This window comes from Rattus norvegicus, chromosome X, assembly GCF_021556685.1.
Source record: "Rattus norvegicus strain SHRSP/BbbUtx chromosome X, alternate assembly SHRSP_T2T, whole genome shotgun sequence".
NCBI classification, from domain to species: domain Eukaryota; kingdom Metazoa; phylum Chordata; class Mammalia; order Rodentia; family Muridae; genus Rattus; species Rattus norvegicus.
Window position 1 is genome coordinate 97,735,213 of NC_141554.1, and position 15,079 is coordinate 97,750,291.

A 15,079-nucleotide genomic window follows, 5' to 3' on the forward strand; every position below is an offset into this window, starting at 1 on the left:
ATACCTTGTTCAGAGGTTTAAAAAGAAGAAAAGACTCTCCATCCCGATTTTCTTCCCTCACTGTTTTCCTGCTCCTTTCTCTTTATTGTTATTTTGCCATTTCAATTCCACCATGTTACCTATGGTATGATGATCTGTATTTTCTCATTGTTTCACAATTTCAAAGTCTGATCATGGTACACCATCATTGTCTCATAGTTGTTTTCTCTACTAAAGGTCATTACGAAAGACAATTAGCCCAAGCTTCCTTGTTCTCTGGGGTAGAGAAATACCTATATACTTGATTCCCTCTTCTTGCTGAGCTGGAGATTTAGGAGCCAAATTATAAGGCTTTACAGCTGGGCAACTGAGGATGGAGAGGCCCTGGGGATTTACTTCAGGGCTTTACATTAAAGTGAATAGGACACATTGTGTGCCTAGTATGCTTTTGATTCTTTCTCATCTATAATGTGACAGATTCTCTGTTGTTGAGTAAATTAAAGCCTGACCAGCTAAGTAATTTTCACAGTTCTTGGTCATTAAACACATATTAATTTCATGTATCTATGAGTAGAAATAGGCAGGAACTTTCTAGTACTCTCTATCTTACAATAGACAATTTGGACATTTCACTCACAAAACTTTTAGGCTTTAAGTTTGGATTTATTGTTGCTGTGTATACTTTTTTAAGTTTATTTTATGTGTATGAGTTTTTTGTCAGAACATGTGTGTGTGAGCAGTGCTTGTGGAGACAAGAAGAGGGTATCAGATGCTCAGGAACTGAACTTTGGGTCATTGTGCACTACCATGCTGGTACTAAGAACCAAATCCTAGTAGAACAGCAGGTGCTCTTAACCACTGATCCTGTTTTTGTATTATAGGTTTCAAAATGTTGTCTTCTTCATTATAGTTTAGTTTGTCTTTCAAATATTTCGATTGGTAGAAGTTTATTTTTCAATTTATTGCTATTATGTTTATGAAATTACAATATACTTCGATATCCCTCCCTGTGTCAGATATTTTCTCTAATAGTTTGGTGAAAAACCATTGCTGAATAATTACTTGAAATTGCATATTAATGGGGAGAATTTTATATTTAACACTGAAGTAAGTTCAGTTTGAAAAATGTATTCAACTTATAAGGCTATAATTTCAGAGCACTTGTTAATCATGACCACTATATTGAAGTGAAACAAAAACATCTCCAATGTTCCCTAAATGAATCGGAATGACTAAAAGAATAGTGGCTGAACTTTGTACGTTACAACTAAATGCCAACCTGTATGTCTTTAATTGTTAAAGTTATAAGGACAGTAGTATAAAACCAATATTTTTGTAAAATGATATCCACTAGGCCAGGCTAATATCAACATATGTTGACGATGTACACTGCCAGAAACAGTGATGGATATAAAGAAAATATATTAATTTCCATGAAAACTAAAAATTCACTTTACCATCCAGGTATGATGACACATGCTTATGATTCCAGCACTTTGAAAGTCAAAGCAGGAACAATCAGGAATTAGAAGCAAACAATGTTTCAAAATGATTATAAAATTAACAAAAAATGATCTTAACTTACAACACCATTTCTCCCGAAATTGTTATCCATACCTTCTTTTGTGAAAATATCATCTTGCATGTCCCTAGAGGTGTTGCAGTTATGGCTACTGTGTCACATGCCATCAATAGGCAGAGAGGAAAGAGGCTCTTGTCTATGCTCAAATGCCCCAACCTATGAGTTTCTGAATTTTTTGTAGCCTAGAATTTCCTTTAAGAAGTGAGCCTGAGAGAACCACCTTTCCAGTGATAGGGTGCTTCTGTAGGGAGCTAGGCTGAGACAATCATTAGTGCAGTGCCAAGAAACCAAGCATGGGGCTCTCAGGATGGGGAGTAAGCTGGAGACAAGAGGAACCCAGCCTGGGAACCTGGGTCCTGGACAGGAGTGAGCCCAAGACAGAATACTCTTTCAAGGGGCTACTTGGGAGGGTTGGGCAAGTGGTGAGTCATAAATGAACACCAAACTAATGGCATGGGGCCCAGATAGGGAGATATATTGAGAAGATATTAAATCTGATGATATGCAGCCTAGGGGATCAGTGTGTGATTGAGAAGACCTCTGTCTGGGACCATAGTCTATGATCAGGGCATAGCACTCCTGGGATGACTCTAGACACTCAGCAACCCTGTGCAGCACTAAAGGAAAGCAGTAAGTGGTAGAGAAATGACACACAGACTCAATAGGATGCCAATTCAATGGAGAGATGCAGACCTGGAGACTTGAGGATAGTGAGGAACACCCTGATGTGAATAACTGGTAATAACACCTGTGACCGTGGTGGCACCTAGGCCCTGGGATCTGGGACATGGCCTGTGCTGCCACCAGGGCCAACTCTCCCTCTATAACCCTGAAGTAGGAAGGGTGTCTTACCCTCAAAGACCAGGCAGGCCTCCATGATCTAAGCTTTTGCCCCAGGATATGTTGATGTCTGAATGCTGTGCTGAATTGGCCCACACCTCACCAAAACATCATGGGAGAGAGAAGACACAGAAAACATGAGATCAGAAGAGCTGATCCAATTCCTAGCCAGCTGTATCGCTCTGAAGTTGGACATTGTAGGAGTAGGTAGTTAGCTGAACACCTACCCCTAGAACAAATGAGTGTGAGAGAGCTGGGCCTACCATTCATCTCCCATGATGTGGCATTGAGGAGGGCATGGTACTTTCCTCTCCTCTCACCCCTGGGGAAGGTAAAACTTATTTCCCTGGGTTCATGAGTACATCAGAGCTGGTCCTGACCCTCATCTGGTGCAGCACTTTGGAGAGCAAGCCCTCTACCTCACCAGGGCAGCACAGAAGAATTGACTCTAGATATGGGGGATGCAGGTAAGCTGGTTCCAAAGACATGAGTCTGGAAGAGCTGGGTCTTATCTGCTGTGTAGTGGCATCAGTGAGAAAAAGGCCTCTCATCTCTCATGTAACCTCACCACCAGCCATAGTTGGGAGATTTGTCCCTACCAGGGACATGAGAGTAGAAGAAGTGTCCCTGCTTCACACTCACTGTAGCGGTCAGGCTCTGCAACTCACCTAGGTAGCACAGTTGATTTGACCATAGATATGTTGGTTGCAGGTGAAGTGGCCCAGAGTGCATAAGCAAGGAAAAGCAGGTCCTATCTCTTTTATGCTGGATTGTGACACGGATGGAGAGACTCCCTCTTACCCTCATCCCTCACCATTAATGAGAGTGGGCAAGCTAGCACTAATGGGTTCATGAGAGTTGAAGAACTGCCCATGTCTCTCATCAGCTGCAACATTCAGGATAGCAGGACCTCTCATATTCTGTGTGGTGTTAGTCATTCACTTACAGTGATTTGGACAGGTCATATATAGGTGTATAGAAGAATAAAATATTTTAAAGTTTATCAACATCTTTGCTAGGCAACAACCTCCCTATTTTTTCCTCATAGGTGATGATGGAACAGAGACTGTGTAGCTTTGATTCAAGTACAAGATAGGACATAGCTGAGCCAGCTGTGGGACTTGAATGTAGTGTTGTTCTGGAGTTTGGTATGAGGGCGTTCATTGTACTGACTAGTCAATGGATTAAAGCTCCTGAGAAAACAAGACTTGGGCAATTAGCACAATGAAATAGGGGAAATACTGGAAAACGTTGATTTGAATCTCAGACCTCAGCTGTAGCTGTAGGAGTAACTCTGTTGGTAGTGATTGAAACAAAAAAAAAAGAAAGAAAAAAAAGAAAAAAGGAAACAATCAAAAAATTTGACACAAATTAATATAAAGCTTACAAGGCCTAAGAGTTCACTGGAAGAAAGATGAAAAAACAGTCTATTTTTAGCTTCAAAATTTATTATCAAGGAAGATTTCTAAAGGGTTTGTCTAAAGTATTAAAATCAATTCATATAGTTCATAAATCAGTAAATATAGCATCATTATGTGAGAAATCTTAAGGCAATAGTATGGTCATTAGAATTTGTGGTCCTGTGCCATACCACCAGTATGCTATTTTTGATGAGCACTAAGTACAAAAGCATCTCAACGCAGAGTTTACTGACCAAAATTTGTTTTTCTTATGTTGTCAGTCATTATATGTATATAGAAGATATCTTTCCCACTATGAAACTGAATAAAGTAATGGAAGAAGCAAATGGAGAAAAAGTAATGGAAGAAAAATTTGTGTATTTGTGAAGCAAAGGTGGTTCGGCCACAGTAAATATATAGAGGTAGCTTCTTTGTAACAGTTGCTTAACATCAAAGTAGACTTCAAAGTAAAAGTGATAAATGCCATACTACTTTTCATGAAAGTGAGGAAGCCTGTGCTATACATGGAATTTCTTTAGAGAGTATGTGTAAAAATGTCAGGATCTAGTCCTAGGTAGAAATTGTAGCTAATTTTCTACATATTACAAATATTCACGATGAAGCTCCTCATTTTCACTACAAGAATATGCACTGTATAAGCAGCGATATGCTAATAGGAAAGATGTTAGAAATGTGCCAGGCATTCAATATCTATTACAGTTTTATAATAAATTTGACAGCACTCTCAAGTAATCAAGTTTGGACAATTTCCCTTTATTTATTTTAACACTGATTTTATGGTCTCCAAGGGTGAAACTTAGGAGGTGTTTGCTGTTTCAATTTGGGAAAATCTTCAGCATTGTCCAAATGTGGAGGATGTGTGGTGGATTTCACATTACGAAGAGTATTTCTTTTACCAAAACTCTTATAGGTTCTTGCAGCTGTGTTGCAAACACCACCGCGCTTATGATGGTCCGATGGAGGATCAGATTTTCCAACAGATAGGAAATGTTTCTCAAGACTTAAGATATAATCAATTGCTTCTTGGACATTAGCAGATGATCCACTTACAATAATGGTAGAATTAGTATGGGATCCTTTGGGAGGTACACGGATATCCACATGATATTGTTCCATGATTTTCTGGATGGATTTTCCACCAAATCCAATAATATTGGCACAAACATGGTGGTTCAGTGGGATTTCTCTGGAAACTGTTTTTTCAATCTTACGTAGCATGTTCATTATTGCATCACGGGCACCGAGGATGTTGCTTTTAGAGCCAGAAATGGTAATTTGGTCTTGTGTCGAATTGCTTCCTTTCTTTGAAAAATGGACAGTGACGTCATATTCTGTGCAAATCTGGGAAATGAGTATGCCTTTATTACCAAAGATCTTGGAATGATATTTGGAATCTAATCTGAATGTTTGCCTGAAACTTCTTAATGTCTGATCATCTAGTTCCATTTGTAAGGCTTTTACTTGATTTTGCAATTTTGTCTTGGCTTGTTCAACATTTGCTTCAAGTCCCATAATTGATATGATGTGAAAATTTCCACCAGGTTGTGATACTTGAATATGAACTTCAAAGTCTTTTATTAACTTGCGTAATCCACTTCCTCTGTGCCCAATGATGTAAGGATGTAGGTGAAAAGGTACTTGAACTTCAGCGGTGACAGGAACAAGAGTCTCCAGAGCTTGTGCTGCCTCCTTGCAATTTTCAGTTTTTCCCGAAGTAGACGTGGTGTCACTTTTCTTAGGAGAAGTGGAAGCAGGTTTTCTCACATTCTTTCCTCCCTTGTCTTTCTCCATTTCCTGAACCTCTGGATGTGTCTTCTTAGTTGTCTTTTCTGTGTCAGGAAATTTGATTTGAACTTTACACTCCCTAGCAGTCTGTTGAATTCGAGAGCATATAGGTCCCATGATAAAAGGATGAAATTTGGGAGGAACCACACACTGTGCTGTGACTTGGGAACCCAATGGATCAAATATCCCCTGAATATGTTTTTTTGCTGCTTCAACACAAGCTTTTGCTCCTTTTATTGTCACTTTAGTGCTCTGTTTTCCAGCATAAGAAAATGTAACAAACACACCACCGTATTCTTTAATTATTTCTCGTAAAAGCTGTCCCCTTTGCATGACAAAGTAATTGTGGAACTTAGGACTTATCAATATGTTATCCTCCACCACATCCTCCAAATCTTTCAGTAAAACCTCTACCACTTTTTTCACGTTTTTAACAGCCTCTTCTGTTCCAATGATAGTTATTGATTCTTGATCTTTGTTCTTAAAGGTAGGAAAAATGATACGTACCCCAGTCTTCTCACAGATACTCTGAAGATTGCCACCATTTTTACTCATAAGAAATTGGTGATATTTTGACTTGACAGGAATAGCCACAGAGTAACTTTTGGCTTGCTCCTCTTCTGCTAATTGCAGAAGTCTTTTCTTGGCTTTTTCAACAATGTCTGTGGTGCCACTAATAATGACTTTTTGAGGGCCCTGGTTGTTACTTGGAAAATGAATCTGGACTTTGCCACATTCTTCTATGATTGAACCAATTAAAGACTTTTTAGAATCAGTTAGGGATCTGTGTAGACTAGGGGGTATAGGAATTTCCACCTCAGAATCTTTGGCTGCATTTTTAGGTATTGAGAGAATCCAGTTATGACATATTTCACGGTTTTCTGGCTTTCTGATACTGATATTATTTTCTGAGTTGCAACTTGATGATGGAAAATTAACCTTTCTTGAATTTAGGTTGGTAACATGACTTTCCCTTTGCAATGACCTATTTGGGTATACAATGTATTGTCTTTTGGAAGTCATTTTTGATTTTCAAGTTTATGCAATTCAGAAGTGTTGGCGATCATTCAGCAGCAGCCCCAAGACTAAAAAACTGCCTGTTGTTGTTTTTAAGCACATTACTGTATAGGAAGAAAAAATACTTTAAATATATAATTTGTTTCAAAAGTAACCCATAGGATGAAGACAATAGAGTGATTATTAGATTCATTCATTTTCCTGAGAAAACATTTCTTTCATCTACTCACCTATCCTTACATGAGTGTAATTTAAGTTCAAATTGTAAAGATTGTATGGAACGAACCACAGTAATTTCCAGAGAAAGTGCATGTTTTAAATTTTCTTATGACATTCAAAACAATATTCATTTTTTCTGAACTCTGAGATATTGCACTTTTATTCTGTAGAAGCTGTGGTTTCCAGGTTTTAATTGAAAAATAATGTAGCTTTCCATGTGTCTAAAGACCCACATTTTACCGAGTACTTGCTATTTTCAGTAACATTCTTTAAAAAGGCATACCTTAGAGTATCACAGAGAAAGAATATGATAAAATATTTTTACATGTATGAAAATATTGCAGTAAAATCCATGATAAATAATTAATACATGTTGATAAAGGTAGAAAACACTCATTGATCCCAATTGTGCAATTCTTGCCTGATACAGAAATTATATATAAAGTTTTATTATATGGTCTGCTCAAACAATAAACATTAGTTTTTGTTTGAGTACTCTGTTGAGATTTACACATATTGAGACATAATACTAAATTCTTTATTTTCCATCTTTATTAACTTGAGTATTTCTTATTTACATTTCTATTGTTATTCCCCTTCCCGGTTTCCGGGCCAACATCCCCCTAGCCCCTCCCCTTCCCCTTCTATATTGGTGTTCCCCTCCCCATCCTCCCCCCATTACCACCCTCCCCCCAACAATCCCGCTCACTAAATTCTTTTAATCTCAAAACCACCCCGTTTCTCTTTATAGCAAGCTCAGAGATTTTTCTGATTCAATATCGATCTCATAACTTGCAATATCACTAAAATGACCACTAATCACTCTTCAAATGCACAGTGCTATCTCCTAGCTTCAATATTAATATATCTACACTCTGTCTAAATATCATCAAATGAATACCTCAGGGTCCTCTGAATACTTACCGCATCCTTTCAACTCTTAATATTCAGATTTTACTGTTGAAACTGTATTAGAATTTTATGTGTCAATTAATTTTTCTAAAACTTGCCAAGTATTTAAAGTCATTTTTAATTTTAATCCTTCTCATGCAACACAAACAAAATAAAAGAATTTCTGTTAGTCTGAGTCTAATATTTCTATATCTTTATAACTTATTAAATATAATTTCCACAAGAATTTTTGTACTTCAATTTATATTAAGTATTATAAGTAGCAAAATGATAAAGTAGCATAATATTTACTACTCATTAAGTCCTGATACACAAACTATATCACATATGGATATAGGTATAAAGATAAAAATTCCTTATATGGCCACTGTATGTACATCATTTCCTCCCCTCTCTCTTACTCCAGTTCATCTCATGCCCCTCACTCCCTCTCAAATTCATGGTTCTTCTTAAATTATTATTGTTCATTATTATTACACACATATATACAACTGCACCTACTAATATCATACATATATACATAGAGAGTACTGAGGCCTTTAAGTATTGCTCTTAGTGTGTGTGTGTGTGTGTGTGTGTGTGTGTGTGTGTGTATAGAGAGAGAGGGTTCTACTACTGGATATATTTTAAAATCAATATTCTAGCATATTCTTTCACATTTCAAAGTATATTCAAATATTAGCTATATTACCATGACTTAACAGATCTCATCACTGGATGAGAAGACTGTATAAACTTTCCATTATATCATTTATTCTTTTATATCATTTCTGCTATTATTTACAAGTGAAAATGCAACACTGTATCAGTACTTCCTACTCTCACTTTCCCCTGACAGATATTATTATGTGAAACACATGGTCTTCCTATTGTATTTGCATTGCCTAGTAGGACCTGTGTCATGTTCTAACTACTAAAAGATATTGAAATATTTTTGCAGGCATGTGGGGAGGTGTTTAAGGTTAAAATTGTAGTAAAAATCAAGAAAAACTTATAAAATAATGTACTGAATATGAAATGGCACTGAAAATCAAGAATACATATAGTCAGAAAATAAATGCTAAATGTTAAAGAGATATGTATGCATGTCCAACTAAGGAAAAACTTCTAATTCTTTAATTTTGAAAACCATATAACTAAATACACATGACCTTACTTGTGATATACACAATAATAAATACACAGTAATGATTTTTTGGGTAGTACATTTTTAGTCTCAGCTACTGAAGACCTGTGCTAGTAGTAATTAACACTAATTTGGAAATTGTACTTGTCAGTAAGCCAATCTTTGTTAGGAATAGAATGAATTCAGAAAGGAAGAGAATCAGCTGAGGCAAATATCAAATGGCAGAATCAGATTTTAAAACACTTGATAAGTATGTAACAAATTCACATATTCCATTCCTTAAGGTTTATAAGATTTGTAATTTGGCTGATCAAATGCAAAGCCTTATGAACAATGACAAGCAATAGCCCTAAACCTTAGTGGTAAAAGTCACTAACCCAGAACCCTTGATCTTATTGCTAAAATTCTATAAGAAACTTATGACTTATTGTATCAAGAAACATTTGTCTTCTTGATGCTTATATCAAAAATATTTTTGCCATTAGGAAAATCTTTTGAATGCTACATTCATCTTTTAGTAGTAATAAAATGTATGTGATAAAACAAAATTATTTAACACATCAATAAAAGTAAATATCAATAATCAAGTCATGGATTAAAATAATTTATAAATTTATAACATGAAATTTCTATGTACATTTAAAATTATGTTGAAATAGTAAACAAGTTTAGATAATGCTAATATTTGTTGAATATATTTTTAGATATAGATAGTAAAACTCTATACATGTCACAGGAAACATTAAATGAATATATTTGGAATAGGAAAAGTATGTGATTTTTTTTAAAATATTAGTTTGTAAAAGTATTGCATTTTTCTGATGAAATTTAAAAAAATCAAATACAAACATCAAATTCCCATATTTTTATGTTATAATATGTAACGGTACATGTAGATATAAGCACACAAAATATATGTGTGTATATGTGTGCAAGATAGCAATAATCAAAATATTAAGTAAAAATGTTTATAATTTCAATAAGAATATCATATCTACTTATAGATAAAATAACATTTAAATACTAAAGTGTTATACATTGTTAATATTTCTTGTTTTTGTTCATACACAGGAATGTATACATATGTGTATATGAATATAAATATATATGATAGCAAGACTTACCTAGTTATAAATGATGTTTCTTAAATATTTTTTAACCTGCATCAGATTTCCTTTATAAACAGTTTTTGAGAATCTATATGCAAAGAAAGTCTTATGTAAACTTCATGTAGCTCAGAGCTACACAAATAACACTGATTCTTATATTTGCAAACTCTTTTTTCCTTTTATTGAAAATAGATCATTTTCATAAAGTATATCCTGATTACAGTTTCCCCTCCTTCTACTACTCCCAATTCCTTTCAGCTCTCCTCACATAAGAGCATTATATCACATGGAGTTTATCTATCATTATTATTATTATTATTATTATTATTATTATTATTATTATTATTATTGTAGCTTCATAATAAATATGTGTATTAGTATTTTTCAATATGTTTATATATGTATCAAACGACTGCAGTCCCCATGATGGTCATAAGAATATTTGAGGACCTTGATGTGAAATTATAGATATTTTTAGCCATCAAGGGGATGCAGGAAATTGATTTCAAGTTTTCCATTAGAGCAGCCACAAATGTTCTCTCTAGTCACTAATGATTGTACTATCCAAAAGATTCTCCAGACACCAGTAGAAATGAGCTTCTTTTCTTTATTCCTCATACAAACTATGGTCTTATTGTTTTCTACAGAAGCTCCATATAGATTTTACATGCTAGCTAACTTTATAAAAACTATTCATCCAGAAAATTATTTAAAATCTGCTTCATTTGGTAAGTTACAATGAATAATATTGCTTAATAGATGAATGTATTTTTGAATCTATAAGGTGATTTTTGTAAAAAATGCCATTTTTTCACATGAAATTATTTAAAATCTCTTCTAGCTGATGTGTACCTCAATGATACTCTAACCACAAACTCTTACTTACTGTGCTTGATCGCAAATGCCACTGAAAGTTTACATTAGATTATCCAAGCACTTATTGAAATACTATTTTATGTAAAACACACTAGTAACAGCTGTTACATGTTTTTAATTCATCGAAGAAAGGGAAAATAACTTTAAACATACTTTTTTCCTATTATTTCTGTATAATAGGGAATACTTTGCCTTTACAAAATGGCAGAAGACTCTAAGTGCATTATGGTGCATTATGGTTCTGGAAAGATCTATTTCATGTAGAAAGATAATTCTAATTAATATTTTAATTGCCATGTCTGATCTACTTAACAGGAAATAATTTTGATTTTACTGGACATTCCTCACGCAGAGATAAGTTTTGAGTATATTAACAAATTATATTTTAAATGATATTCTAACTTAAATTTTCTTATAGTTCAGTTTGCAAGGGTTCCTTTTATAATACATTTATGAAATAAAAAAAAAAAACTCACCTTTTAAGTTTCTAACACAATTGGAGATGGTTGCTTCATGGACCTGCTGATTTGTCTCAATATGAAGCAAAAGCTGAAATTAAAATAGTGGCCTTCCATTATCTGATACTTAGAGAGTCTCAGTATTTAAAATATTGTCCTCTCATTAAACACATGCCATAAACTTAAATGAAATTGATATAAATTGCAGCATACACACATATACATATATATATTTATATGTATGTATATATATGCACATATATCACACACATAATATTACTGTGGAATAGAAAAAAAACCTTTACACTAAATTAAGTTGAGAATGTACAACAAATTTATATTTAAATGTCTCCAGTGTTGGGGATTTAGCTCAGTTGTAGAGTGATTGCCTAGTAAGCACAAAGCCCTGGGTTTGGTCCTCAGCTCCAGAATAAAATAAAAAAAGACAAGAATGCCTCCACATAATGCTATTGGCATAAATATAATAGATTTTCATTGATCAGCTCAAAATGATTTACTCTTTTCTGTCTTATAGGATCCATACATACTTTCTTAGAGGTCAGTGATGCATTGTGTTAAAAAATACAAGAACCTAATATATACTACTTTCTAGATAATGGTCACTTAAATTATTTAATAAATAATTAACTATATGCAAATTTCTCACCGTTTAAATATTCATTTAGTTTTATTTGTGTCCTGAGCAGATAATATGGCACTTTCTTATTCAATAATATTCCTTGGCATTGTGAATAAATGACATTCCAACATAATTTCCCTAAGGTAACTTAGCAAGACAGGTACAACCCTATAATTAGGTAACTTAATATTAACATTACAAAAAAGTTAATTATTAGGAGTTCTAACTCTTGATTTAACAGAAATACATTTTGTTAAATAAAAAGAAAGTAGTCTATCAATTGAACATGTAATTTTGCAACAAATATACATTTCTTCATATCACATTCTTCTGTGTTCACCTTTGTGTATATGTGTATGAATTTTTCTCTACTTAATGGTGAAATGAATTATTAAACAATTTCAAATTATCTGAGGTGCTATATACAATAGTTCAAAGTAACTTAAATAAATGCATTAATTTTTAATTAATACTCTAGTATTTATTTTATACATTAAATATTTACATGAAAATTTACATATGCCATTATATGTTAGAACACTGGAGATTAAGGATTGTTTTTAGCATCTTCATATGTCAAAAATTTTAACTCTCCTCATTTTAATATGAGACATTTGAACACCATAATTATATAAGCTTCTTTTTTCTCTTCTAATGTTCCCTGTTCAAATTCAAATTATATATGATATAAGTTCTCACAATTTTATAAACATTGCCCTATTTAAATTTGTATACATGGTATCAGAAAAATTCACATGAAATCTTATGAAACTTTGTGATGTACCACAAAAAACTTGACCAAAGTTTGAACATATTCACATGGTACTAGTTCATGCTCTAACAGTAGAGACCTAATTTACTTAGAGTATAAATGAAAATTGTATAACTGTATATAATATTAATGCACTTATATGGTATTCATATTATATTATGCTAATAAAACTAGTAAAACAAAAATACTGATGGTGATGTTAGTATGAATAATAATTATACATATAATCATATGGTCAGTACAGAGATTGAAATATGAATAACAAGCAAAGGAAGATAATATCTATCAGGAAATAATAGTTAAAATATGAAGGCGTATACATGTACCTTGTACAGGTGCAAAACTTAAGATTAAATGTGGAAATATATGACTTGTAATGGATAAGTTATGAAATGATTCTAACTTGTGATGACACAATCATTTTATAACAGACTTACCAGAACAATTTTGGGTTTTGAAGAAATCACTTCTCAATTTGAGAAAGACTAACCAAAGTGGATCCATGCTCTGAATACTAGGATTGAATGACCCTCAGATATTAATTATATATGTGAGTGTGTTAGACCAATATAAAATCAAAAATTGCAAAACAAGTGCACAAGATATGCAGAATATAGAAATAAAAATGCAACCTCCAAGGTCTGTTTATAGAAATTAAAAGGTATATGAAAAAGCACTCTACAACCAAACTATAATAAAAGATGAAAGAAAACTCTAAAAATGAAGATTAAAATGAAGAATTATCATCCTGTATGATAGAATAAGGAAAAGGCAAGGAAATCTTATGAAACTTTGTGATGTGCCACAAAGTTTGTATAATATTTGATAGTGCTCAAAGATTGAGTATAAAGCAAAAAACCACGAGTCCATAAATTCTAATAAAATGTGACAATTATTTCTGATAAAATATCAGATAGGTATAAACTAGATAAGAATCTGAGTCTAACAAGATGGACAAGTCAACTGAAGAGTGTAAGGAAACTCACTATACAGTATAGTATTAAATATACAGCTATATAGTAGTATATAAAGTTGACCTACGTTAATAGTGGATATATACACAAACTCAAGATTATGAAATTTTAAGAAAAAAATAAAATAACAGGCAGATTATTCAAGACAGCCTATTCACATGAAGAAAGCTGGAAAAAACTATGAATATGAAAGATTATGACTTAACAATGAAAGATAACTTCAAGATGGCCACCAAGTTCCTATGATCCCCATTGGGTATCATTTAAGATACTAAATCTTAAAAGAAACAGAAAATAACAAATTCTTATAACCATTTGCTCAATATACTGTTAGGAAAGAGATAACATTAATGTAGAAAGGGTAATTAGACTCAGAAGTAGGCTTGCAACACTAAGAAATCAACTAACAAGTTACAATGAAATATAACAAAAGTATATTCAAAAGACATTAAACAGTTGCCTTAAGCCTGTATAATCGACTACAACTCTTAAAAGTAGAAGAAAAGTAACTTTTCACCAAAACAACCCCAAAATGTTAGCAAGTATCTTACCTGTAATGGATGAACTACCTGACTGGACTAAGCTTGGCTTTACTGAGTGTATATGAAGGTTTCTATGACAACTGAATTTTGAGGGAGGATGACCTAACAAAGAGTAGGCTGATCCACTTGGCAGAAAGCTACTAATGCCCAAAAGGGACAAATCAGTGTTATAAATCTTTAAAGAAGCAAGTGATAAAAATTTAAAAACAAAAGAACAAAGGTATTTAAATATTAGAACACAAAACCTCTTCTGGAAAGAACTCAAACTACTTTTAGACAGTAAACAGGCAATGTCAAGTATATGTGAATAAATTCTGAAATGTAAATATTATGTTTACCTTCAACAAAAAATTTAAAAACTGAAAGATCATCTCAGAATATTATAACACTGCATGTTGGAATAAGAATAAAGGAAATATGAAAATATATAAATATAAACACTGTACTTAATTTTTAGAGTAGGTAATAAAGTCCCATACGGACTACATAATATTTTAGTGTCATAACAAATATGAAAACATGAACTCAAAAGAATTAACTACTGTTACATCAATTGACATTACATTGCATGATTAGAAAATGAAGAAAAAATAGTTTTAATATATTGCACATAGGTAGAAATTATTATTAATAAAATAGGACAGAAACATTTGCAGTGATTATAATCCTAATTTCTACAACCAGTCACATGAACTTTGCTGATACTTATAACTACTTTTCTCTACAATAAACTCTATATTTCCTCAACCTTCAGAAAGTACTTCAGTGGATCTTGGGTCTTCTGTTTCTGATTTTGTTTTTGTTTTTTGATTTGTTTTTGTTTTTGT

General features: G+C 33.1%; 1 protein-coding gene and 1 non-coding gene across 4 annotated transcripts; one reads left to right on the top strand and one right to left on the bottom strand.

Moving 5' to 3' along the window:
* The first annotated feature begins 1,621 nt into the window (after positions 1 to 1,621).
* On the top strand, positions 1,622 to 1,751 carry LOC120099506 (small nucleolar RNA SNORA17). Its single transcript, XR_015647239.1, has one exon. It is a non-coding gene; the product is annotated as a small nucleolar RNA SNORA17 (small nucleolar RNA).
* Positions 1,752 to 4,554: 2,803 nt separating this feature from the next.
* Positions 4,555 to 14,315, bottom strand: Hdlbpl1 (high density lipoprotein binding protein like 1). 3 transcript variants are annotated; one of them, XM_087599630.1, is made up of 4 exons: positions 14,262 to 14,315; positions 11,343 to 11,415; positions 10,006 to 10,078; positions 4,555 to 6,728 (listed from the first exon to the last, which is right to left on the bottom strand). In XM_087599630.1, the coding sequence occupies exon 4, from the start codon at positions 6,628 to 6,630 to the stop codon at positions 4,597 to 4,599; it is 2,034 nt and encodes a 677-aa protein (XP_087455756.1). In that variant the 5' UTR covers positions 6,631 to 6,728; positions 10,006 to 10,078; positions 11,343 to 11,415; positions 14,262 to 14,315; the 3' UTR covers positions 4,555 to 4,596. The 3 variants fall into 3 exon arrangements, with proteins under 3 accessions (XP_087455756.1, XP_087455755.1, NP_001100436.1); XM_087599629.1 differs by lacking the exon at positions 10,006 to 10,078 and having other exon boundaries at positions 14,262 to 14,311; NM_001106966.2 differs by lacking the exons at positions 10,006 to 10,078; positions 11,343 to 11,415; positions 14,262 to 14,315.
* Positions 14,316 to 15,079: the final 764 nt, after the last annotated feature.

Excerpts from the sequence above, each read along its gene's own strand:
- Hdlbpl1 (XM_087599630.1), bottom strand. The coding sequence starts at position 6,630 with ATGACTTCCAAAAGACAATACATTGTATACCCAAATAGGTCATTGCAA.